This window comes from Coregonus clupeaformis, chromosome 6 (genome assembly GCF_020615455.1).
Source record: "Coregonus clupeaformis isolate EN_2021a chromosome 6, ASM2061545v1, whole genome shotgun sequence".
NCBI lineage: Eukaryota > Metazoa > Chordata > Actinopteri > Salmoniformes > Salmonidae > Coregonus > Coregonus clupeaformis.
In genome coordinates, this window is record NC_059197.1 from 4,859,478 (window position 1) to 4,886,943 (window position 27,466).

At 43.9% G+C, this 27,466-nt stretch overlaps 1 protein-coding gene across 2 annotated transcripts; it reads right to left on the bottom strand.

Annotated features, from left to right (window-relative positions):
- Positions 1–1,710: 1,710 nt before the first annotated feature.
- Positions 1,711–27,466, bottom strand: LOC121567529 (serine/threonine-protein kinase PAK 4). 2 transcript variants are annotated; one of them, XM_041877650.2, is made up of 10 exons: positions 27,319–27,466; positions 11,621–11,842; positions 10,870–11,093; positions 10,316–10,748; positions 9,714–10,163; positions 9,248–9,381; positions 8,530–8,656; positions 2,859–2,984; positions 2,635–2,769; positions 1,711–2,504 (listed from the first exon to the last, which is right to left on the bottom strand). In XM_041877650.2, exons 2-10 carry the CDS (start codon positions 11,819–11,821, stop codon positions 2,349–2,351), a joined length of 1,986 nt encoding a protein of 661 aa, XP_041733584.1. In that variant the 5' UTR covers positions 11,822–11,842; positions 27,319–27,466; the 3' UTR covers positions 1,711–2,348. The 2 variants fall into 2 exon arrangements, with proteins under 2 accessions (XP_041733584.1, XP_041733585.1); XM_041877651.2 differs by lacking the exon at positions 27,319–27,466 and adding an exon at positions 15,602–15,881.

The window sequence follows — 27,466 nt, forward strand, 5'->3', positions numbered from 1 at the left end:
GTATCAAAATAGGATTTGTTTAGAAAATTAGTTTGTGTTGAAAAGTGATCAGTTTAGAATATTGTTGAAAAAGCAGACAGTGAATTACTCTTACTAACTTTGATTGTCATTCTTTCAGGCCATCTTTTCACTCATTTTTGCAAAACTAAACTGGAAGAACATTATTTTTTTACACAGGGAACACAGACAGATCACATATTATTCAGGCTTGCCAATCATGTCACTTTTAACAGACTTCCACTTGTCTTTTGGAAATATGGAATATTGTCACACATTTAAATTCAATCAGACTACCTTTTGAGCATCAGTAAAAAGTACTGAAATGGTTTAAGTGAGTGATAAATACAATCATATTTTAAAACAATTAGTTAAATCTATATTAAATACTCAAATTTACTCCAAGCAAGTACATGAGACAGAATGTTAACAGTACACTAACCTTTGACACTACAATACTTCACAATGTAGTGTTAGTGTCTACTTATGGAATCTGTTCTGATTTCCCAACTGAAAATGGCTACTCTTTTCTGTGCACTAAGGCCTCGTGTTCTTTGGATGCTCTCTACTGATGCAATTTGTTTATGTCTTATGATAGTCTTGGCAAAATAATACATTTTCTAATACATTTAGTTGATTTCCTACCAAAGTTCAATACATTTTTGAATATTGTTGAATTCTGTTTTAATGTCTGGATTCGCGATTCCACCCGCATCGCAGCCTTTTGTAGGGCCCTGCATGAAGTGTGTGTGGGTGATTGCGTTGAGTGTTTACTACTTGAGTTGGCATCTGTGTGTCTGTGTTTTCTGCCATACAGTTCCTGTCATTGCTACATTGTGGACACAAGAGTTCAGTTCTAGCAGCTGTTGCACACTTCATTCAGCTAAGTGCAGATTTTTACCTTGTGTGTCCGTTTCCTGTTCTAATAAGCCCTTAAAGCTGGAATCCTTAATAGCGAAACAGCCACGTCCATTTGCGATATTACAACAACAAAGCAGTAACTGCAAACAACAAACACTGTCCCCCCCCAACCCCACACCCCGGACACCTTTGCACGCACGATAGAAGAGCACACTATGTACTTTTTTTTTTTACCATGCTCCTCAGCTCAGAAAAATAAAAAAATAACAATGGTGGAGGGGGTGACCAGTGACGCCGTTTCCCCCTACTGCAGATTCTATCTTTAAACACAGAGCCTGTTTGTGGCTCAGTACTACATTCACATAGTCCAGACCGGCCAGGTCAGGTGTTAAAGAAATGCATCATTAGGAAAAATGAAGAAAATAAAACTTAAGGAGAAAGCTACTTATTTAGGCAATCTGGAGGATTCCTGTATATACAGGTGTGCGGGCGGGAGGGGTGGTGCTTTCATAAGGCTTGTCCTTACATTGACCTAGTGGTTACTACTATAGACTAACAGTTGAGGTATACAGCAGCGGATCGAGGGGTTACAGGGAGCACAATCTATATAGCTAAATTCCTAAAGTAAAAATAAGCCTTTAGAACAAAAACCAGCTAAAACTCTGCCTTGATGTTCACTTTATCATGATGTCCTATTAAACACAGGTCAATTAAAAGAAACAAAAATATTAATCTTGTAATAAAAAATAATTACAAAAACTATACGATATATTGGAATCAACCAGGAGTGCAGCTTCTATCTCAGAACAGTGCTTCAAATCATCTCACTGTAACCAAAAAAATCACAACATAGAGAAAACAAAGAGGATATCTATATTCATTATACTTACACAAGAAAAATAAAGAAAAGAAAATCATCTGAAAAACACAACTCCAGTGTTTACCTTTGCTTAGTGTTTGTAACAGGAACCAAGTGTTTATTTTCATTTAAAAAATAATTGTATGCATCATGTGGTAAGAGAAAAGCATGGTCCTCTTTCAGTAGTAGTTTATGATGTCCTGTCTATTGGAATAGAGTTGAGTGTGGGCCATGTAGTGAGGAAGTCCTGTAGTGAGGAAGCATGGTTCAGACCATTCAGCTAGGATGCTAACAGTGCTTTTTGTGAGTCTCCCCAGCAGGCAGCTTATGGTCTAATGATCCCACAGCACTTTCCAAGCCTCATTCTGCACCAAACCGCTCAAGCTATAAATCCTTCTAGTGTCAAACTGTTTTCTCCCACAGGAAAAGGGACAGACAGAGTTCCTTTTCATTTCAAAAGGTTCTTTAAAAAATGCTTGACCAGTAAAAATGCTAATATGAGCTGGGCAGTGTTTCTCCGCTGGCCTCCCCCCCTCGCTCTAGATAAGTGTGAGTCCGAGGTGTGAGCTTGGGGGGGGTTGAGGGTCCATGTGACACTACCACTTAGTGGGGGAGAGGCCTCCGCCTGCTCTCATCTCATGCGGTTCTGCCTCATGAGAGGCACAATGCAGGAGGGCGGGCCAGCCTTGCTCAGGAAGGGGTGCTTGAGCAGCTCGTTGGCTGTGGCCCTCTGTGTGGGGTCTCGCACCAGCAATTTGTCCAGGAAGCCCTTGAGGAGAGGAGAAACCTGGGAACGGAGAGAAGGAACAATAACGTCAAAGGATGAGTATCAACTTCAAAACGTTGAATAACAGGGACATAGTTAACCATGTTGGGGCCTTGCGTGAGAGATGGGCTCTTTCTAGTGTGCCAAGTACCTTGTGTAAGTTCTTGAGTTTGGGTGGTAGGTTGTCACGGATCATCTTCATAGCTTTGAGGGGGGGCTCATTGAAATAGGGGGGCTCTCCGTCCACCATCTCGATCACCATCACCCCCAAGGACCAGATGTCCACCTACAGGGTAGAATATTGTATACACACAGCGATCAGCGATAGTTGAGAATTATAATGCACGCACACAGACACAACTAACTGGACCTTACCTCAGGCCCATAGGGCAGTCGTGAGATGAGCTCCGGGGCCATCCAGTAAGGTGTGCCCACCAGGGACTTGCGCCGCTGGACCTCTTTAGACACCTGGGCGCAGAAGCCAAAGTCTGAAAGCTTCACCTGGAGGGGGGGACGGACGGACGACGACGACACAGAGGAGAGGGTCAGAGCTACACTACTATTCACACATACAGGGTATTTTCTAAATAATGTCACCGCTGAGATTAGGACACCTGAGTAACTGTTGATCAAAAGCTTTGAAAATGTACTTAAATTATTTGTAGGGGAACAACGTACATTAAAAAAAATATATACTGCTATCTTTGCAAATGACTACATTTCAGACTTTTCAGCTGACATGGACGTTGTGTGTTATACAGTGAGGGAAAAAAGTATTTGATCCCCTGCTGATTTTGTACGTTTGCCCACTGACAAAAAATGATCAGTCTATAATTTTAATGGTAGGTTTATTTGAACAGTGAGAGACAGAATAACAACAACAAAATCCAGAAAAACGCATGTCAAAAATGTTATAAATTGATTTGCATTTTAATGAGGGAAATAAGTATTTGACCCCCTCTCAATCAGAAAGATTTCTGGCTCCCAGGTGTCTTTTATACAGGTAATGAGCTGGGATTAGGAGCACACTCTTAAAGGGAGTGCTCCTAATCTCAGTTTGTTACCTGTATAAAAGACACCTGTCCACAGAAGCAATCAATCAATCAGATTCCAAACTCTCCACCATGGCCAAGACCAAAGAGCTCTCCAAGGATGTCAGGGACAAGATTGTAGACCTACACAAGGCTGGAATGGGCTACAAGACCATTGCCAAGCAGCTTGGTGAGAAGGTGACAACATTTGGTGCGATTATTCGCAAATGGAAGAAACACAAAATAACTGTCAATCTCCCTTGGCCTGGGGCTCCATGCAAGATCTCACCTCGTGGAGTTGCAATGATCATGAGAACGGTGAGGAATCAGCCCAGAACTACACAGGAGGATCTTGTCAATGATCTCAAGGCAGCTGGGACCATAGTCACCAAGAAAACAATTGGTAACACACTACGCCGTAGTGTGTTACCAGTGCCCGCAAGGTCCCCCTGCTCAAGAAAGCACATATACAGGGCCGTCTGAAGTTTGCCAATGAACATCTGAATGATTCAGAGGAGAACTGGGTGAAAGTGTTGTGGTCAGATGAGACCAAAATCGAGCTCTTTGGCATCAACTCAACTCGCCGTGTTTGGAGGAGGAGGAATTCTGCCTATGACCCCAAGAACACCATCCCCACCGTCAAACATGGAGGTGGAAACATTATGCTTTGGGGGTGTTTTTCTGCTAAGGGGACAGGACAACTTCACCGCATCAAAGGGACGATGGACGGGGCCATGTACCATCAAATCTTGGGTGAGAACCTCCTTCCCTCAGCCAGGGCATTGAAAATGGGTCGTGGATGGGTATTCCAGCATGACAATGACCCAAAACACACGGCCAAGGCAACAAAGGAGTGGCTCAAGAAGAAGCACATTAAGGTCCTGGTGTGGCCTAGCCAGTCTCCAGACCTTAATCCCATAGAAAATCTGTGGAGGGAGCTGAAAGTTCAAGTTGCCAAACGTCAGCCTCTAAACATTAATGACTTGGAGAAGATCTGCAAAGAGTGGGACAAAATCCCTCCTGAGATGTGTGCAAACCTGGTGGCCAACTGCAAGAAACATCTGACCTCTGTGATTGCCAACAAGGGTTTTGCCACCAAGTACTAAGTAATGTTTTGCAGAGGGGTCAAATACTTATTTCCCTCATTAAAATGCAAATCAATTTATAAAATTTTTGACATGCGTTTTTCTGGATTTTGTTGTTGTTATTCTGTCTCTCACTGTTCAAATAAACCTACCATTAAAATTATAGACTGATCATGTCTTTGTCAGTGGGCAAATGTACAAAATCAGCAGGGGATCAAATACTTTTTTTCCTTCACTGTAGATTGACAGGCTCAACCCTTTGTGTACAAAGAACAATCCTCTATCTAGCAATGTCCTGCTTTATAGTACTACAAATCAAAGCAGAACACCTCCCACAGTTTTCTGAGAAAACCATTGCAATGCCTGGGTGGATAAATATCCTGTCTGCCAATGGTGACTTCTGAAGAACTGTGCTCACTGACTAAAGCATGCTTTGAATTGGTAAGGGGAAATTAAACATGCAGTGAATACAGACACACGCAAATGCACTGGTGCTAAGGGCTCCACCCTCTTCTGCCGAGAAACAGCTGAGGGTGACTGACTTCACTTCCCCTTGGTTCAACCACAATAAGAGCTAAGTGGAGCCCTTAGCATGCTAACCATGACAGCTACAAGTGACTTCAGGGGGCTTGAGGTTGACAGTTGGGCTCAATGAAAGATCAAACTGTTGCATCATGTACAAACTGTTGTCGGGTAAAGTAAGAACTAAATTAACAGTGTGAGCTTCAAGCCCTCCATTACCTCTCATATATTACAATACTTTGGGAACAAACATGACTGCAACAAGTTCCTCTTTCCCATATCTTCATTTTGACAGATGGTTTCATATCGTTTCGCCTGTTATGACTGGGTGGTATGGAGAGGGTTGTCACGATACCAGTATCCCAATACTCTGAGGTATATCATGGCAAAGAAACAAAACATGAATCAGACATTCTACTGTTGGATACACAGAGCCTTCTTTTGTCACTCAGTCACATTATTTATTTTCCAAAGCTAGGCTTATATCACACAATATCTTATATCATACAGCAAGTTTTAGTCTATTTCGTGTTTTTGCCATGGAAAATTATAATATCATTGTGTATGAAGCATGGTTGGGTTGTGGTGAGGGAGTTAGGTGTACATACTCTAGTCTTATACAGTGGGGGAAAAAAGTTTTTAGTCAGCCACCAATTGTGCAAGTTCTCCCACTTAAAAAGATGAGAGAGGCCTGTAATTTTCATCATAGGTACACGTCAACTATGACAGACAAATTGAGAAAAGAAAATCCAGAAAATCACATTGTAGGATTTTTAATGAATTTATTTGCAAATTATGGTGGAAAATAAGTATTTGGTCACCTACAAACAAGCAAGATTTCTGGCTCTCACAGACCTGTAACTTCTTCTTTAAGAGGCTCCTCTGTCCTCCACTCGTTACCTGTATTAATGGCACCTGTTTGAACTTATCAGTATAAAAGACACCTGTCCACAACCTCAAACAGTCACACTCCAAACTCCACTATGGCCAAGAGCTGTCAAAGGACACCAGAAACAAAATTGTAGACCTGCACCAGGCTGGGAAGACTGAATCTGCAATAGGTAAGCAGCTTGGTTTGAAGAAATCAACTGTGGGAGCAATTATTAAGAAATGGAAGACATACAAGACCACTGATAATCTCCCTCGATCTGGGGCTCCACGCAAGATCTCACCCCGTGGGGTCAAAATGATCACAAGAACGGTGAGCAAAAATCCCAGAACCACACGGGGGGACCTAGTGAATGACCTGCAGAGAGCTGGAACCAAAGTAACAAAGCCTACCATCAGTAACACACTACGCCGCCAGGGACTCAAATCCTGCAGTGCCAGACATGTCCTCCTGCTTAAGCCAGTACATGTCCAGGCCCGTCTGAAGTTTGCTAGAGTGCATTTGGATGATCCAGAAGAGGATTGGGAGAATGTCATATGGTCAGATGAAACCAAAATATAACTTTTTGGTAAAAACTCAACTAGTCGTGTTTGGAGGACAAAGAATGCTGAGTTGCATCCAAAGAACACCATACCTACTGTGAAGCATGGGGGTGGAAACATCATGCTTTGGGGCTGTTTTTCTGCAAAGGGACCAGGACGACTGATCCGTGTAAAGGAAAGAATGAATGGGGCCATGTATCGTGAGATTGAGTGAAAACCTCCTTCCATCAGCCTAGCCAGTCTCCAGATCTCAACCCCATAGAAAATCTTTGGAGGGAGTTGAATGTCCGTGTTGCCCAGCGACAGCCCCAAAACATCACTGCTCTAGAGGAGATCTGCATGGAGGAATGGGCCAAAATACCAGCAACAGTGTGTGAAAACCTTGTGAAGACTTACAGAAAACGTTTGACCTGTGTCATTGCCAACAAAGGGTATATAACAAAGTATTGAGACATTTTTGTTATTGACCAAATACTTATTTTCCACCATAATTTGCAAATAAATTCATTAAAAATCCTACAATGTGATTTTCTGGATTTTTTTTCCTCATTTTGTCTGTCATAGTTGACGTGTACCTATGATGAAAATTACAGGCCTCTCATCTTTTTAAGTGGGAGAACTTGCACAATTGGTGGCTGACTAAATACTTTTTTTCCCCCACTGTAATTGTCTATGAGGGAGGTAGTGATGTAGAGTTGGGGTGAGAGTTAGGCAGGGGTTAAAGCAACAAAAAATCCCATGACTGAAACTTAGATCGATCTCAGATCAATTGTCTGGGGCCAAGTTAACCTCCCTTTCATGTAAGAAAGACATGACCATCATGTTAGACCAATTCCCGTCCACTTGCTTAGGTCCTACCCAGGATCATTTTTATGTAGAAGGATTGAGCTCAGTTCTGGTGACTTTTTGAAAGGACATTCTCCTCCAAAATTATTGAAAATAACATGATGCCGACACCATCTAAAATATAATTTCTACCTCCAGAAATGGGCCCAATAACGTATTGGTACAAATGTTAGTTATTTTAACATATTGGACCATGTGCATATAACCTATGCATAGTCTATATTATCAGATGGGCTATTAGCAATAAGCATTATCACCTGTAGCCCAACTGATGAAGCATGGCTATAACATTTACATAGGCTAAAGCATGGGGTTTGTCCATCTGCATTTACCCCATTGGACACAACATCCTGATTGTTGTTATTATTTTATTATAAATATGAATATATAAATTATTCAATCGAAAAATGTGCTTTTTTAAAATAATAATAATAATAATAATAATATGCCATTTAGCAGACGCTTTTATCCAAAGCGACTTACAGTCATGCGTGCATACATTTTTTTTGTGTATGGGTGGTCCCGGGGATCGAACCCACTACCTTGGCGTTACAAGCGCCGTGCTCAACCAGCTGAGCTACAGAGGACCACATCTATTACAAAGTGTCATTGCCCTTTTAAGACGATAATGCCCCTTTAAGTGCTCTGTTGTGCAGCTGCCCCTAAACCCCGCTTGAAACTCCAATTGTAAAACTGCATTTGTAAAACTATGCCACGCGCAATTAAAGGAGTAGAGAAATAAAACGGTTTTCAAAATACATTTCCCAAAACTGCTTTCAAAAGTGCTTTCCGCAATTGCATTAAGAATTGTTGTGCATTGACTGCTTGTCAGAATACACGTTTCCCTCCTATGGCTCTCGCAACTTCAATGTGCCTCGACAGGAATATTTATCTCACATAGAACACGCAACAACAAGCCGACTAGGTAACTAGGTAAACTATTCTACTATGGGGTGTTTGATTGTGTTTTAATAACAACATTAAATGGCAAAAATAGTAGCACTGAAAAGTTCCATCCTAAGTGATAAAGTATAGGCTTTGCATGTCTTTGCCAGAAGCTACAGTAGGCTACACACAGCTGTCTGAGTTGAGTCACAGAGAACTTTAACCTCTGGAGTTAAGTGTACGTACTCTGCCGTCGTGGGTGAGCAGGATGGAGTCACTCTTGATGTCCCTGTGGATGACACCCTGGGTGTGCAGCACTGACAGAGCCTTCAGCACAGACAGACACACTGTGGCTATCTGCTCCTCGTTCATCCTGGACACACACACACAGGTCATTAGCACTCAGAGTTGACAGAGAAATAACAGATTGCAATGCATTGACATGAGGGTGTAGCTATGCGACACTGCCACCTAGTGGTGAAACAAATAACTCAACAAAAAACATTTTGAGTGGTTACCATTGCTTGTATTGTAAAAACAGCTAAGATATGAGCAATTGAATGCTATATGACTGGTATGAAATACAGACAATATTAAATCTAATCACCATAGCCCAGGGCTGCCCATGCCTCTTCCTGGAGATCTACCATCCTGTAGGTTCAGTTCAAATCTATTTAACCACCATATTCTACTTATTAGCTGCTCACCAAAACCTTAACTAGCTGAATCAGGTATGTTAGGTTAGGGTGGGACTGAAAACCTACAGGACGGTATAGCTACAGGAAGAGGGTTGGGCAGCCCTACCATAGTCTATGGTCCTGCTGGTCAAAGCAGCAGATCAACGGTCATTGCTATCCGGGATCCTTGGTATGTCCAACTCTGACATCACCCCATTGAAGTTGACATTTTAAATGGTTAGGGTAACACTAACCGCAGATCAACAGACAGATCAACAGATACCCACCTGGTGTGTGTGACGATGTCAGTTAGAGCCCCTCCCTCCAGGAACTCCATGACGACCCAGAGTTCATCTCCCACCAGGTAGCTGTTGTACATCTCCACCACATTGTCATGGTGATAGTCCCGCATGATCACCACCTGGAGAGCACAGGAACCAGCGTCACTAAGGACACCGTGGGAGATTACGCGGCATATGACATCACTCATTACACCCCTGCAAAGATATGCATGAACCGCTCCCTCCACGCAGGACAAATCTTTCAAACGTTAGCAAATCAGCTCTGTAATAGCCAATGCCACTATAAAAGGTTACGAATCACACAACTAATAGCTTATAAATTCATGGCCTGTATTCCCTGAATATCCACAATCTTAAGACCTCCATCATCTCAATTGCATTCTGTTCAAGTCAATACAGGTACTAAAACAAGACTCCCATCCAAGTCCATTACAGTGACCATCGTCCCCACCTCATTGAATAGCAGCTCCCGGCGCTGCTGCTTGCGCAGGTCCATCTTCTTGACGGCCACCAGTTTGCCGGTGCTCTTGATGGTGGCAATGCATACAATGCCGGTGGAGCCCTCTCCGATCTTGATGTAGTGGTCCAGGTAAGTGCGTGGGTCTCCTGGGTCCACCACCATCTGCAGCGCGGCGCGGAACTGCTCATGGGACACCCGCTGGGGCTCCCTCTGGGGCGAGAGGGCCTGCTGTGGTGGTAGGGCAGGGGCCGGGGGGCGGGGAACAGGAGCCTTCTGCTGCTGGTGGCCATGGGGGGGCTCAGGGCCCAGGACAGGGTGGGAGGTGTGGTGGGGGTCCCCTCGTAGCTGGCCCTTCTGTGGAGCTTTGCCCTCGCCTCGGCTGGGGGCACTAGAGGGACCGTTGTGTGGCGGAGCTTCGTGTGGTCGGGCTGGCTTCAGCTCCTAGAAGGGAGAGAAAATGATGACACTGTATGAACAACACTTTTATGTCGGAGACGTCTGTCAGAGACAGACAATAGAACATTAGCTACACTGGTTTCCATTCTCTTCATATCTCCCAATGTCCTGGCGTTCACCTAGCAGCCAGTCAGTACCTGGCTGGGGGGGCTCCTTCCTCCTTCACTGTCAGCGCGAGGGTAGGTGTTGAACGGCCTGCTGCTCTGCTGTGCTGTCTTGATCACCTCCTCTGTGACAGGCAGGTTAGGCATACGGATGTTGGGCCCCGAGAGAGGCCTCTTATCCCGGGGCGACTGGGGGCTGCCGTCCCTGCCCGTGTAGCTGGACTTGGGCCTCTTGTCGCTGGGCCCTTCCCTGCGGACTACCTGGTCGTGGTGGTCCTGTGGGTCCATGTTTCTGGGCTTTGGCGGGGGAGGGGGTGGGCCAGGGCGCTCCCTCTCTCGGTGCCTGCTGCCTGGCTCCTGACCCCGGGGATGCTGCTGTGGCCGGCCGTCCTCTCTCTGAGAGCGTGGTACCCGCTGGGGCAGCCGGGGGTCTCCACCAGCAAACTGGTCCGGCCTGGGCCACTCCCTAGTGCAACAGAGACACGGTAAACAAGTTACATCTCTCTGGAGTGGTGGAAACGTTTCCTCAGAGTCATTTTACAGGTGAGATCTGAATACCCCCTGGCCCCCTTCTGCCGACACTGTACCTGTCTCTGATGTCTCCATAGTGATCTGGGTGGTGGTGTGGCCGGTGGGCCAGGTCCCCGTTCTCATGGCCTCCTCCCCCCGAGGATCCTGAGTCTCTGCGGGGCTGGATGGGGGGGCTTCCTCGCCTCAGGGAGTTGGAGCGGGTCACCGACATGGTGTCAAACTCATCCAGCAGCCATGTCAGCGAGCCGTCCACAGCGATCTTACTGCCCCGCACTATGGTCTACAGGAGGGAGAGACAGAGACACCCAGTAAGGAGGGGTGAAGATCAGATCGGTCAGGACAAGAGAGACTTCCTGGACTGTCACAGCTTCAGTCTAAAAAGAGAAATGATGACCGGCAGATTCTATTTTCAGTGCTGTCTTTTGCCTTCGCTGTGTTTATTGTTTAGGAAAGAAGACAATCATGTTTACTGGTTAGGTTCTGTGCATTCAGACTGTGATCCAAATCTGACGTACAGTAATCTGAGACAGTTATAGTTTAGTGCCCTTTCCCATGGCCTACACACTGAAGAAGGCCGCAAAGCCGGAACTTCTGTGTATGCTTTCCCTGATGCAGATAAAAACAAAAATAAGTAAGCTTCATGCGACATCTTTTTGAGTGCATGACCATCACACCTTTTGCCATGGCATTCTCTCAAATTACAACTTCTCAACATTTGTCAACAGAGAATGACCCTACAGTGAAAACATCATTTCCTGTTTGTGACACGCCCCTTTCCTCAAACGTCCCATTTTCATGACCCCTGACCTTGCGGGGCTCCACCGTGGTGATGATGGTAACGTCGATGAAGGGCTTGGGCCTCTTGGCCGTGTCCTCGATCAGAGACTGCCATTGCCGCGGCAACCCCACAAACTTCTGTTCCTGCTCGTCAAAGTCTGTGTGCACGCGGTGCTCGAAGTTGGAGGGCGCCGAGATCTGGACACGGGGCTTCTTCTTCTTAGTGAACATGGCGGCAGCCGGGCATCAGACCTGGAACACAGAGAGGATAAACATTTTGCAAGGATAAACGGTTTGCAACAAAAAACAAGTTTCTTATTTGACAATTTCAGGTTGCTCCCTCCCCGTTTCGGTCTGTTTGCTTCTGTTTGTTTCCTAGTGAATACACCCAGGAATGACTTTGGAACAGTGATAAACACATCAGCAGTTCATGGTGATAATAAGTGATAATATCAAGGATGTCCTGTTTCTTTTCAACAGCGCTGAGAGGCTAACATATGAAAACTTGATCTGCCATGCAGCCATTGACAAACTTCAGACTATTGAGCGTCTCTGAAAACCTTTTCATATAGACTAACACAAAATCACACTGAGTGAATGTCCTTTGGCAAATGCACAGAGACACAATCAGAGTACACAACCGTGTATGTAAAGTTGACAGAATATGACAGTTTAATTTGTAGGGACACCTCCCATAAAGACAAATAGCTTATACAAGTAGTAGCAATTGTTTCAGAGCCAAAACATGTATTAGTCAGGTAAGTACTACTCAGAGGCCCCCAGCTGCAGAGAAAAATGACTTCCCTTTTCCTTCACTAGCACATTTTCCCACAATTATTTTCTCTACACTCAAACACACTTTTGAAATTCTGGATTCCTTCTCTCGCTTTAGATATCAGAGAGGAGGTGCTCCCTGAATCCAAACACTGGGCTGCCAGCCTGCAATATGCTGCCCGTTCCTGACCACGGTCCTAGACCCACCCAAGCTGCAGGGAAGGGGTGCTTGGCGAGAGGCTGAGGGATACCACCTGACTGGCCCATAAAGCAGAACTGACTCAGTGAGTGTTTGAAGTGTAATGGAATCATCCACCCATCTGCACTAAGCTGTACAAAGGGCCAGAGATGAGAGGTCAACATGGGCTTTCCATTAACTATTTAAAAGCCACTACTGCTGGTCAGTTGAACGCACAAGTCAGCATGATGACTATATCAAATAAGGCGGCGGCTACTGACAGCACTGCTAGATTATTTATTTGTTTAGAAAAACTGCTAGATGAGTTATCGGTTTACAAAAACTGATTGAATGGGAAACATACTGAGCAGCAACCACAGAGCCCCACATAAATTAATCTTGCTGACAGGCTTGTAAAGTGGTTTGCTGAAGTATTCGGTTGCTCCTCTGGAACCCTGCCTTAGTGGAGCCAAGCAATGATGGGGGAAAATATTTTTAGTGCAGCCAAGGAAAAAGGACTATTCAATGTCAGAAGGCCAAATACCATCAGAAACTACTGAGATGACGAAAACATGTCCAAACTGATATTCAATAACTCTTGAGTCAGAGAGACTGACAGAGTTGAGTTGCATTATGATCTGCTTGAGAACTTGGGTTTGTCATGAAAACAGCAATAATATGGCATATGCCTAGGATAAGTGACTGAATGAAAGTGGAAAGCACCACAAACCACATGGTGGAGCTCAGACAATAGTCTGTGGGCAGTGCACCGGTGAGACAGGTTTGAACAGATGAGTCCCAGCTGAGAGTGACTGCAGCAGCAGCTGTAGTAGCCCCTCCCCCAGAAGGCCCCAGGACACAGACCTCTCTCTTCCGTGTTCTACACTTCCCCCTACAGAGCAGGTAGCTGGGGAAGAGAGAGACAGGTGTCCATGCACTCAATTTTCTTCTTCCTGTCTGTCAGTAAAGCAGTCATAAAGCCTAGCTTATATCACTACCATTCATTGACCATTTCCCTCTGTGTATGAAGAGAGTAGAGCTGCAACCACCCACAGTGAACAAAAAACTGAAGTTCATGACACGCCATCCCGGTTTTGGAGTCTCTCACATACATTAGCATACTATTATGCACCAGTGAGCAGCAAGAAAGGCACCTCTGTGGCAGCGTAGACCCAAATGGGTCATGGCCAGAGAGCTACTGTCTGTCCAAGCACAAGGGGTGGTCCACTTGACTCCAGGCACAGCCATGTGTGTCAACTCTGTACTGTAGCAACACAAAACACCTCATTTTATCTATGTGATGGGCTAATGCGGGACTCTCGGTCAAAGTAGTTAACATTAAAACAATTGTGCTCAGGGCATGCCCACTTTGGAGGAGGATAAACAGTAAGGCATGACTGACGCAGCGGCCATTAACAGGAAAGCGCCTCATCATTCAGACTGCACTGTCAACACACAGACCGGGACAACGGCACTTCTAGTTGTCAACTGCCTTATTCTGCTAACTCAACTGGTTTTCCTCTGTCCCATTTAGGCATATCTCACATACCATTTTAGAAGGACTACACTTGGGGGTTAAAGGACATGTAAACACATTTCAAACCCAAAGATAGATTTAAGTGATGACTTATTTCCAGGAAGGCTTCTTAAGAGATAAACTGTATGAGAAAGTCATAGCTAATCACTATTCCAAATGCACGTTTATGTCAGATAATATAATAAGAGTACGCACCTGGCTTAAATTGTCTCACCATTGTTCAACGTTGCAAAACCTTGTGTTCATACAGAAATACACCTATATTGTATAGTACAACACACACATGCCTTTGACATGATAATGAATCATGTCATGCCAACTATATTCTATTCTATCTGCAATGTTCAGTGTGTTGCACTCCCTCCTGAATGCAAACGCAGTAGGTTATGTCATCGCGGACACTATGCAGATGAGTTGCACCTGGGTTCAGAGGTGATGAGGTCACACAAAATGAGGTAACATCTTCAGGGATTTGTCTCACTTTGTCCCGCATCACTGCCTGTAGCATCAATAATTCTGTCAACTTATCATGATGTAGCCTAGTCTAGATGTTTGTGGACGTGCTCCACCCTTTCATGAGGTTTAGCTTACTGCCCAGTGATGAGTCAGAAGTGCTAACTAACAGAATTCTCCCTCTGACTGAGATTCCTAGATTTACGAAGTGCAGCGCAAACACAGTGCGACCTTGGAGCCGACCCCCGATTCCAGCCAGAGCGCTTCTCATCAGTCTTGCCTATCTGTTGTTGTTTACCAAGCCTGGTGTTGGGGTGCAATTTGCAGCAAAACAAACGAGGAGTAGGTCTGTGAGCAATTACAGTAAATGTAGGAATTAAGATAAGAGTCCCAGCTTCCAATACACTAGCACTTGGCCTACACGCAGTGACTATACTGACAGTGTCAGATCCAACTAAATAACTACACCATTGTTTTCATTACTTTGAAACAAAAGAAAGCATAACAAACATGTGCGTTAGGCTATAGCTTGCAAACACACTACCAAAGAGATGAAAGCTACGGTCTGAAAAATATCTTTACTTCAGGGTGTAGCCTACCTCTCTCAATTTCACTGACAGTTGTTTACATGTCAATAAACACTAGGGAAGTAGTGTTTCATGATTGTATAGCAACATAAATCTACATTTCTTTAAAAATAACAGATATGAGCAGGTTTATGAACCAAATGTCAGATGGGAGGAGTAAATAGATACCAGATGTCTGGAATACCACACGCTGCTGGTACAGATTATGTGTAGCGAAATGTGTAGTGAGAAATCACTGTGTTTATTATTAATGCATTTGTTGGATTTGACCGCTATAATAACGTGTTTGAAGTAGGTTGGCGGCTAACCGTATGAGTGAGTTTAGACCTCAGAAGTATAAATATTCATTTTGCAGCGGGGATTAAATTTCTCACGGTCGAGAAGCATTAGGTTAGCTTCTATTCGCTATTTTGAAGTAAGAATAACTATGAAAACAATGAATAGCGACAGTAAAACAACAACTTTGCCTTCGATTTACTCACCAGAAGGTCTACCCAACGCGATACAATCCACCTGATATCATTTCACGATCACGCATGAGAACAAACCTGGAAAAAAAGCATCCATGCAGCCTCGCTCTATGAGAAAAGACTCGCCAAAGTGAGATCAGTAAGTTATTTCCGCAGCGTTACAAATCGATAAAGAGCTGCTGTTAGTGCACATGCCGTAATTTATCCAAAACGGTACGTTTATGACAGAACGATTTATGAATAACTTTTTCCTAAACAGAACTGTAAACCTCTAGGATAAATTGTCGCATTCCGATGGTTTCACTAATGCGGGCCAGTATCATGACGTCACCGGGAAAAAGGGGTAAAATTAGAGTCACGTCTTACTCTTTCAAATCCCGGAACGCCCACTAGCTATGGTGTCTGATCAATGATCACTCCTCTTCTTACTAGTCATTGTGATTGAAAAGCAAGACATCAATCATTCTCAAGATTATTATGTAATCTATTATATGACACGACCAAGCTGAAAGCTTGACTTAGGCACAGCAGTGGGAAACAGGAATGTTCAACTACTGGTAAATACTAATGTACTCGTTTATTTATTATAGCACTGTCTTATCAAGACTTTAATGGCATCTTGTGAAATACCCAGAGTGACTGCTAATTTGAACAGGATTGTCAGCGGATGAACACAAGCAAACAGTAAAGAAAGGCTTCTCGGACCAAAAACATGCATAGTAGCTTCCTCCATCAAAACTGTTCATAGTGTAAGCAAACGTCCTTAATGCTGATGAAGCAAATGTCATCAAGAAGAATTGTAATGCTCCCCTTTGACTGCCATTGCTGCTAATGTGCAGGGGAATACTTACACACACACACACACACACATATATATATATATTCCCATATACATTACAGTTACGGGCCATTCTACTTCCAATGCAGTCAAAGGGGAGCATTACAATTCTTCTTGATGACATTTGCTTCATCAGCATTAAGGACGTTTGCTTACACTATGAACAGTTTTGATGTCCGCAACCTTTTCTGATCAGGTGAAAATAAGACCTCAGCAATGGTAAATCCTAACCTCATAAACTAAAGTGTTCTGTGTTCCTGATAAACTGCTCTATAACATGGAATACAAAGTATAACACCAGAAACAATGTTTCATTTTGACCCCTAACACCCTATTAAAGGGGTGTACAATTTTCAATTACAGCATTTCATCTGCAGTTATTCTTCTGCTATTTATTATGTTACCAATAACATTTACATGTTAATAGTATCTTCTGATTGCATTTAGTAAAAGATCAGACATAATTGTAATCTATTACATTCCAAAATGTAAGTAGGTATATCTAGCTGTCTGATAACACATTCTGTTGGAATGGCTTGTCCTGCACTTTGTAAAAACCCAGAGTCCATTGAGTGAATGTTAGGAAAATATCTTGGTTTCTTTCTAAACATAGAAATGTGAATGCAAAGAGGACTCAGACCACAAAATATGTGAAGTGAACTGTCAAAAGAGTTGAGTCCTCATTCAAAGGCAAGGGTAGTGTGGATACAAAGAGAACAGTTCTCTATATGTGAAAACACCCTAACAATACAGTGTGAATGTGAAATGGGGCTTGACATGTCAGATACTAACCAATCCAGAAGCTGGGTTCAAACAAAGCCCTTGCTGCCTTAGCCAATCCATGCAGACTTCCAGGTCTGGCTGAGGAATGTGGAAAGGTCAATGATAAAGGAGTGAACGTGAGCTTCCACTGGGATACAGGAGTCAGTCAGTTCAAAGTGCTTTGATAGCCAACACTACATCTGAAATAATCTGTCTGTCTGGACTTTGTTGACAGTCAGAGAGAAGGACCTCCCTAAAAATCTCATCATAAATACATGCCGTCACATAGGCCAAGAAAAAGAGAGAACTATATGAGATTCATTTCCTAAGCTTCCAGCTTGCAACTCAATAGTCGTAATAATGGTTATCTTTAGTTGAGCCTAAAGCACACTGCAGGGGTTGACAAGCCAGGGCTTTCATTGCAGAATGACTCGGGGGCTATTCAAACATCTTGTCAAACTAAGCTAACAAGCATGTTTGACATATCAAGCTATGCTGAGTCAGTTGAGAAACAAAACAATTACATTTCAAATTAGGAGAGTTCATGTTAACTGAATCGGTCAATCAAGTTAAAGGTAGAGTCAGCGATTCACAAAGTAAACAACAGTATGGGGCTAACCTCCGCAACGACTAAGAGCAAAAAAGAGTGAGGCTAAACTTCTCTGCTGTTTTTGTCCGGCTGCTATCACGTTGTAGCTTAGTGAAGCCCATGCACATGCACAGGTACTCTGTGTGACTGTGAGTGCATCATCTTGCATTGCGTTCATTTGCAATATATGCAATTCATCCTGCTGCTTGTGGTAATGTCATACCGCTGAGTCTCAGTTTAAACATGTGATCTTAACAAAACTGTCCATTCCACCCACAGTCTGTCTGCAGTTGATGCCGAGTCAACCTTAAACAAACCCAGAAAGTGTACTCATACAATGTGATGACAAACTTGGCAGGTGCCAGGGAGAGGAAGTAATGCCTTATGCAACTGCTATAAGAGTTGTGTTGCGAGAGATGTCACAGTATGTTATTGTGCTGCTGGTCCCAGGAACTAGTGGGCTTGCCTCTAGAGCAGGGATGGGAAACTCCAGTCCTTTTGCCCCAGCTAACACACCTAATAATAATCATGACCTTCAGTTTAGAATGCAATTAGTTTAATCAGCTGTGTTTGCTAGGGATGGGGAAAAAGTGTGACACCACTCCGGCCCCCCGAGGACTGGAGTTGCCCATCCCTGCTCTAGAGCTCTCTCCATCTCTCCAGTGCAAACAGAAAACCACACAAAGCCTAGCAGCCCAGGGAGGGCTGCGCCTCAACGTAGTAGGTCCACACATCAAAGGACCTGGGAGATGAAATAATAAACCAAACTCTTCAACCAATAGTCTCCAATTTCAAAGAAGCTCCGTTTGGTTGTGAACATGGATGTATGAATCACATAGCTACATCTTACACATTGTAATTTGCAAGGTAATGTTGCCGTGCTTAGCCCTGTAATTAGCCTATGGTATGTTACCATCATCAAAACAAAAATGAAATCATACTGTCAAGCACTTGTATGACCACATGTAAACATTGAGGTAAAAGTGGGCCCCCTAGGCTAATATCTATCTTGTGCAGAGCAACTTAGAAAAGGTTGGTGTGAAATAGAAAAATTGATAATATTAGTATCAAAATGGCAGTCAACGCTGTCTTTGCTCAGTCTGCACATTCAGTGTTGTTCTTTTCATGCATACAGTGGCAGGGCCTATTCACCGGCAGGAACAAAAGCACTGTCTCATTCACTTAGAATATTCCAGGGTTATGCCTGCATAATGCAACATCAGCACTTTTTTCTTGTTTTGCACCCACAATTCATTATTCTATTTTCACATTGTGCAACAGTTAAAGCAGAGGTGAAATGTGGCCAGCCCATTACCCACAATCCCCCGCCAAGCTGTGTACACAAGGCCTTTCTATTGCCAGGGAAGCAGGTCCTAGCTTGATTGTGGACCTCTCCGATTGAAACGATTACACATTGCAAACATGGAAAACAATTCACTGCACTGTACTGTGTGTAGCCTATAGTCTACTACACTGAGCCTATACTACAGTGAGGCTGACCTACACAGATAGGGCTTTGTTTAAGAGACATAGATGACAAGAGATTCACGACGCTATCACGGTTACCCACAGAGTGACATATCAGCCTTATCTGAAAACAATGCCAGCCAGCTGCAATCGCTGGTTAATGGCAATGTGAAACTGAAATGCAGAGTATGCAGAAATTCATTTTGTTAATATGAAGCCAGGGCTGAAGAGATGACGTAAATGTAAATGTAAGAGATGACCAGTCCACTCCACACATTCAGGACTATAGCATAATGTCCTCTGGTCACTCTCCACTCAGTGAGACTAAGTTGCTCCGAAGAGAAAAGAGAACGCGAGACAGGAATGTGCGAACAAGAGAGAGAGAGAAGAGCTACTGATGAGAAAGTGAGTCCATTAGATTGTGTTTTATAAAATTATATCAGAGAGAGAAAGTGACTTAAAGACTGAACGAGGGATAAACTCCATCTAGTTGGAAAGTGAGGCGCCTCCCTGGGTCAAGGTCAGATGAAATGGCGCCGGAGGAGATGGCTGCTGTTTTACGGAATTCTGACCTATTGTGCTATTGTGTGTGTTGTTTTGCGTTATTTGTAACTTATTTTATACATAATGTTTCTGCCACCGTCTCTTATGACTGAAAATAGCTTCTGGATATCAGGACAGCGATTACGCAACCCGTACTGGACGAAGATTTTTTCTTTAACGAGTCAGACGCGAACGATTTACTTCAGACACCCGACAAGGCCCAAATCCCCGTCATTCGCAGGAGAAAGAGACGGAGATATCGGGGACGTAGGTCGGGGTGCCTTGTAAGGATCCGACGGCGAGTGGATAATCTGCCTCTACCATCAGTCCTATTAGCCAACGTACAATCATTGGATAACAAAATAGACGAGCTACGACCATGAATATCCTACCAACGGGACATTAAAAACGGTAATATCTTATGTTTCACTGAGTCGTGGCTGAACGACGACATGGATAACATACAGCTGGCGGGGTTTACGCTGCATCGGCAAGATAGACAAGCCACCTCCGGTAAGACAAGGGGTGGCGGTCTGTGTATATTTGTAAACAACAGCTGGTTTATGAAATCTAATATTAAGGAAGGTTTTGCTTAGGTGAGGTAGAGTATCTCATGATAAGCTGTAGACCACACTATTTACCAAGACAAGTTTTCATCTATATTTTTCGTAGCTGTCGATTTACCATCACAAGCCGATGCTGGCACTAAGACCGCACTCAATGAGCTGTATAAGGCCATAAGCAAACAGGAACGCGCTCATCCAGAGGCGGCGCTCCTAGTGGCTTCATCAATAAGTGCATCGATGACGTCGTCCCCACAGTGACCGTACGTACATACCCCAACCAGAAGCCATGGATTACAAGCAACAGCCGCACTGAGCTAAAGGGTAGAGCTGCCGGACAAGGACGCTTATAAGAAATCCTGCTATGCCCTCAGACTAACCATCAAACAGGCAAATCGTACTACACCGGCTCCGACGCTCGTCGGATGTGGAAGGGCTTGCAAACTATTACAGACTACAAAGGGAAGCACAGCCGCGAGCTACCCAGTGACACGAGCCTACCAGACTAGCTAAATTCCTTCTTTGCTTGAAGCATGCATGAGAGCATCAGCTGTTCCGGACGACGTAGCAGATGTGAGTAAAACCTTTAAACAGGTCAACATTCACAAGGCCGCAGTGCCAGACGGATTACCAGGACGTATACGCCGAGCATACGCTGACCAACTGGCAAGTGTCTTCACTGACATTTTCAACCTGTCCCTGACTGAGTCTGTAATACCAACATGTTTCACCACCATAGTCCCTGTGCCCAAGAACACTAAGGTAACCGGCCTAAATGACTACAGACCCGTAGCACTCACGTCTGTAGCCATGAAATGCTTTGAAAGGCTGGTCATGGCTCACTTCAACACCATTATCCCAGAAACCCTAGACCCACTCCAATTTACATACCGCCTCAACAGATCCACAGATGATGCAATCTCTTTTAAACTCCACACTGCCCTTTATCACCTGGACAAAAGGAACACCTACGTGAGAACGCTATTACATTTTAGTCATTTAGCAGACGCTCTTATCCAGAGTGAGTGCATACATAAAAATTTAAAAAAGTAAATCTTTTTTTCATACTGGCCCCCCGTGGGAATCGAACCCACAACCCTGCCGTTGCAAGCGCCATGCTCTACCAACTGAGCTACACGGGACTATTCATTGACTACAGCTCAGCGTTCAACACCATAGTGCCCTCAAAGCTCATCACCAAGTTAAGGACCCTGGGACTAAACACCCCCCTCTGCAACTGGATCCTGGACTTCCTGACGGGCCGCCCCCAGGTGGTAAGGGTAGGTAACAACACATCTGCCATGCTGATCCTCAACACGGGGGCCCCTCAGGGGTGCGTGCTCAGTCCCCTCCTGTACTCCCTGTTCACCCAGGACTGCATGGCCAGGCACGACTCCAACACCATCATTAAGTATGCCGATCAGTGGTAGGCCTGATCACCGACAACGATAAGACAGCCTATAAGGAGGTGGTCAGAGACCTGGCCATGTGGTGCCAGGATAACAACCTCTCCCTCAACGTGATCAAGACAAAGGAGATGATTGTGGACTACAAGAAAAGAAGGACCAAGCACGCCCCCATTCTCATCGACAGGGCTGTAGTGGAGCAGGTTGAGAGCTTCAAGCTCCTTGGTGTCCACATCACCAACAAACTATCATGGTCCAAACACACCAACACAGTCGTGAAGAGGGCATGACAAAGCCTATACCCCCTCAGGAGACTGAAAAGATTTGGCATGGGTCCTCAGATCCTCAAAAAGTTATACAGCTGCACCATCGAGAGCATCCTAACTGGTTGCATCACCGCCTGGTATGGAACCTGCTCGGCCGCAAGGCACTACAGAGGGTAGTGCGTACGGCCCAGTACATCACTGGGCCAAGCTTCCTGCCATCCAGGACCTCTATACCAGGCGGTGTCAGAGGAAGGCCCTAAAAATTGTCAAAGACTCCAGCCACCCTAGTCATAGACTGTGCTCTCTGCTACCGCATGGCAAGCGGTACCGGAACGCCAAGTCTAGGTCCAAAAGGCTTCTTAAAAGCTTCTACCCCAAGCCATAAGACTCCTGAACAGCTAATCAAATGGCTTTACTTAACACTTATTTTTCTTAAAACTGCATTGTTGGTTTAGGGCTTGTAAGTAAGCATTTCACTAAGGTCTACACCTGTTGTATTCGGCGCATGTGACAAATAAAATTTGATTTGATTTGATGAAAGCATTTTAATAGCCAAATAGTGAGTCATGCTGAGAAAACACAGCAGTAGCTGTGCTTAAGCCCTCCAAATGAAAAGCCGACTCCCTTTCACCAGGGGCGGAGGGAAGAGAGAGGGCTCCTAAAAATAAATAAGTAGGCCTACAGGGTGTGGAATAGCGAGTAGTGGGAGAAAAAAAAAGCAAAAAGCACCACATCATTATAGGCTAGCCTACAGTACTTTGGTAGCTGAAATGACGAGAAGATTTCACACATAATGGCCATTAACATCTGTACATACGCTGGAAGTCTGGTTTTAGGCCTAGTCTAGGCTAGGTCCTACATGTTGTGTGGATGAGTTAAACCTGAACACGTTCATAAGTGGTCTACGAACATGACCAATGAATGCACGTAGGCCTTCCTCTATAAATCAGCACTAGAGGCAACTGATGCCTTTTATTTTTCTGTCTGAGTCCTCTACTGGAAGTGACTTATACAGCTGTTTTCCTCTCCCCTATGGAGGCAACCTTAGGGCTCAGATCAAAAGAAAGACAACATACCATCCGTGATCATGTGAACCCAGTGTGGCCTCTGATCTAGGGTGTCTCCACTACAACCTCACGCTGCTGCCCCACTCCACACTGCTCTCTACTAAAAGCAGGCAGAAAAAAATGAAAATGAGAAATGGAGCTAATTGAAGCCTCCTGTTAGAAAGAGTTACAATTGTAAGCCTAACTATCGGTGAACTGAATGGTCTGGACGTGGACATGGAGGTATTGGAATAACCACCCCCCCAAAAAATACATTTGAGAGCACAGAGCAGTAATAAAATGGCTTTTCTACTGACCACTAGCGACAGCATAGGCCAGGCGTCCTTTGGTCTCAATGTGATTTAAATCATTTGTTTCCTATTTAATTCGCTTCCATTCCAAAACTCTCAGAATTCATGGGGCAGACTTTGCCTATGCCACACAAAAATGCTTATCAGAAACGTGTTGGTCCTGATAAATAGCCACATATCAGTGGTTGTGGGTAAACAAAAATATAACAAAAATCAAAAACCTATTTCTGGGCAGCGTGTAGATACCCTGTCATAATCTCCTGACAACACAAAACTGGGAAGAGTTTAAAAACTTGACAGATAGCCTAGGTGGGGGAGCACACTAGTCATGACTTTTCCAAAATGCCTTACAGCTGATCACTGCGTCTGTTGATCTCTAACACCCATCCCTAACAAACAGAGATGGCGTGGTGGTACAGTTTGAGTTCTTGGGGGTGATTGGGTGTAGTGTAGGTCTTTGTTTGGGTAGAGTGCAGGGGTTCCTTCTGTGTGACCCTCAGTGGCACTCAGACATGCCAGGAAAGTGTGGAGTGCCCGGCACTGATCGCACAACCCTGCTTACTTGCACCCTGTCACACCAGCACTAAACATTTATCAGCTGCTACAGTTGAAGTCAGAAGTTTACATACACTTAGGTTGGAGTCATTAAAACTCGTTTTTCAACCACTCCACAAATGTCTTGTTAACAAACTATAGTTTTGGCAAGTCATGACACAAGTAATTTTTCCAACAATTGTTTACAGACAGATTATTTCACGTATAATTCACTGCATCACAATTCCAGTGGGTCAGAAGTTTACATACACCAAGTTGACTGTGCCTTCAAACAGCTTGGAAAATTCCAGAAAATGATGTCATGGCTTTAGAAGCTTCTGATAGGCTAATTGACATCATTTGAGTCAATTGGTGGTGTACCTGTGGAAGTATTTCAAGGCCTACCTTCAAACTCAGTGCCTCTTTGCTTGACATCATGGGAAAATCAAAAGAAATCAGCCCAAAAAAAAATGGTAGACCTCCACAAGTCTGGTTCATCCTTGGGAGCAATTTACAAACGCCTGAAGGTACCACGTTCATCTGTACAAACAATAGTACGCAAGTATAAACAAAATGGGACCACGCAGCCGTCATACCGCTCAGGAAGGAGATGCGTTCTGTCTCCTAGAGATGAACGTACTTTGGTGCGAAAAGTGCAAATCAATCCCAGAACAATAGCAAATGACCTTGTGAAGATGCTGGAGGAAACAGGTACAAAAGTATCTATCTCCACAGTAAAACAAGTCCTATATCGACATAACCTGAAAGGCCGCTCAGCAAGGAAGAAGCCACTGCTATAAAACCGCCATAAAAAAGCCAGACTACGGTTTGCAACTGCACATGGGGACAAAGATCGTACTTTTTGGAGAAATGTCCTCCGGTCTGATGAAACAAAAATAGAACTGTTTGGCCATAATGACCATTGTTATGTTTGGAGGAAAAGGGCATGCAAGCTGAAGAACACCATCCCAACCATGAAGCACGGGGGTGGCAGCATCATGCTGTGGGGTGCTTTGCTGCAGGAGGAACTGGTGCACTTCACAAAATAGATGGCATCATGAGGAAGGAAAATTATGTGGATATATTGAAGCAACATCTCAAGACATCAGTCAGGAAGTTAAAGCTTGGTCGCAAATGGGTCTTCCAAATGGACAATGACCCCAAACATACTTCCAAAGTTGTGGCAAAATGGCTTAAGGACAACAAAGTAAAGGTATTGGAGTGGCCATCACAAAGCCCTGACCTCTATAGAAAATGTGTGGGCAGAACTGAAAAAGCGTGTGCGAGCAAGGAGGCCTACAAACCTGACTCAGTTACACCAGCTCTGTCAGGAGGAATGGGCCAAAATTCACCCAACTTATTGTGGAAAGCTTGTGGAAGGCTACCCCAAACGTTTGACCCAAGTTAAACAATTTAAAGGCAATGCTACCAAATACTAATTGAGTGCATGTAAACTTCTGACCCACTGGGAATGTGATGAAATAAATAAAAGCTGAAATAAATCATTCTCTCTACTATTATTCTGACATTTCACATTCTTAAAATAAAGTGGTGATCTAACTGACCTAAGACAGGGAATTTTTACTAGGATTACATGTCAGGAATTGTGAAAAACTGAGTTTAAATGTATTTGGCTAAGGCGTATGTAAACTTCCGACTTCAACTGTAAGTGTCCAAAAGCAAGGATGGAAAAAGAGAGAGAGGACGTGTCTAAACTTGACACTTACATGCGACTTCTGCTATCAGAATACGAAGATCGCATTGAAAAGACGGGTCGAGACGCACACAAGTCGCTTTGTGGTCTGATTGTGTTCAGATCCGGCTGATCATTTCAGGAGGTGGTCAGGGCTGCAGCGGATTTCTCTTCAGTCTAGACGCAAACAGGCTACCGAAAGCGCATAGTGGGCGACATCATCAGCACTCCTCCCACAAGTCTCCAGAAAACTTGTGTTTTGTTACCAAGAGGCACCTTTTCATTATAACGTTAGAGGAAATACGTTCCTAGCGTGTGAGGAACGTGTTTTCTGGCCTCATAAATGCTAGCCAGCTAGCTAATATTTAGAAAAAAACATTTTTGTTTGGCTAGTGTTATGCTAATCCATTTGCAATCCCTTTAGCGTAGTTTGCTAGCTTGCTGGCTAGCTACAGAGGTTAGCTGACTAGTTAGCTACAGTAGTTGGCTAATGCCATCAGTTGTTATTGTGTTATTATATTTTGCCTATTCCACCGTCTGTATAATGCATACTGGCATTTGAATATAGCGCAGGAAAAGGGAATCAGGACACACTGTGGACACATTTAAATTCGATGATCAGAATACAAAAACTTAATCAACTGTCAAGTCTAGACATGGCCAGAGAGAGAGCGTGTTCAGGATTAGAGTTGTACAGGGCTAGAGTTCAGGATTTCATTGATCAGATAAATAATAATAAGGTGGGTGTTTACATTTGTCCTATTTCACACATGTACAAATGTGTATTGTGTGAGAATTTGCCATTTGTTTTTGCATATCCCACTGAGACACCGTCGGAGAGTGGGATCACGGCCAGGGATCAGCCATTGTTGATGGCGACCCTGGAGCAATTAGGGTTAAGTGCCTTACTCTAGGTCACAGACATATTTTTCACCTAGTCGGCTCGGGGATTCGAACCAGCGACCGGCCCAACGCTCTTAACCCCTAGGCTACCTGCCGCCCTGTTCTTCTTACAAGAAAGATTAAATAAGGCCATAATACAAGGCCTGAATTATTCGATCAGATAGCTAGATTAGACTGCAACTAACATCAAAGGTCTCTGGATAGAACCTCAAATCTTGACTTTCCAAACAAAGTAATTGTTCCTCCTAGTTCTACTACACTACAGCACAGACAACACATCACTTAGCTCCCCTAAACTTTAGGGCGTTTGAATAGTTAGAGCAAGTTAGCAAAATCATTGTTTCTCAGTATACCAGCTACTTTGAGGTACAAGGTTTCTAGCTATAGCAGTGGATTACTAACAGACTTTAAACAAGGTAATGTTTGTTAGTTTACCAGTTGGATTTATCAGCTCACTAAACTAGCTTAGGGGGTTCTTATTGGCCGCTAGCTAGTTAGCTGCTATATTTTTTTACAATGAAAGAGTAGTCCAACGTTAGCTCGTGACTCATTTCACTGGGTTTCAAGACCCATCATGAATTACTTTATATTGCATAAAGTTACTATTCTAGAAAAGTTCGTTTTTGGTTCACTAGCCAAACTATCCAAACAAATTCACTTTAGCTATCCACCTGCTAGCTAGTATTAATGGTAGCAACCAGCTAACGTAGCTAGCTAAACTTAGTTTGGGCTGGCTAGCTAAGATATAGATAGCTAACAGTAGGCATGGCTGAATGAATGAAAGACAAATTATTCGTGTCATAATTACCTTAAATTTCCTTCGTGCACCGCTTAAACGTCACGAAAGTGGATAATTTATTGATTCGCTTAATAAAAGAAGCTGCCCAAATTCAGTAACATTAGCCGAAGTCTCACTTTCTCGTCGCCATGTTGAGGCTGCTGGTGGTATCACTACA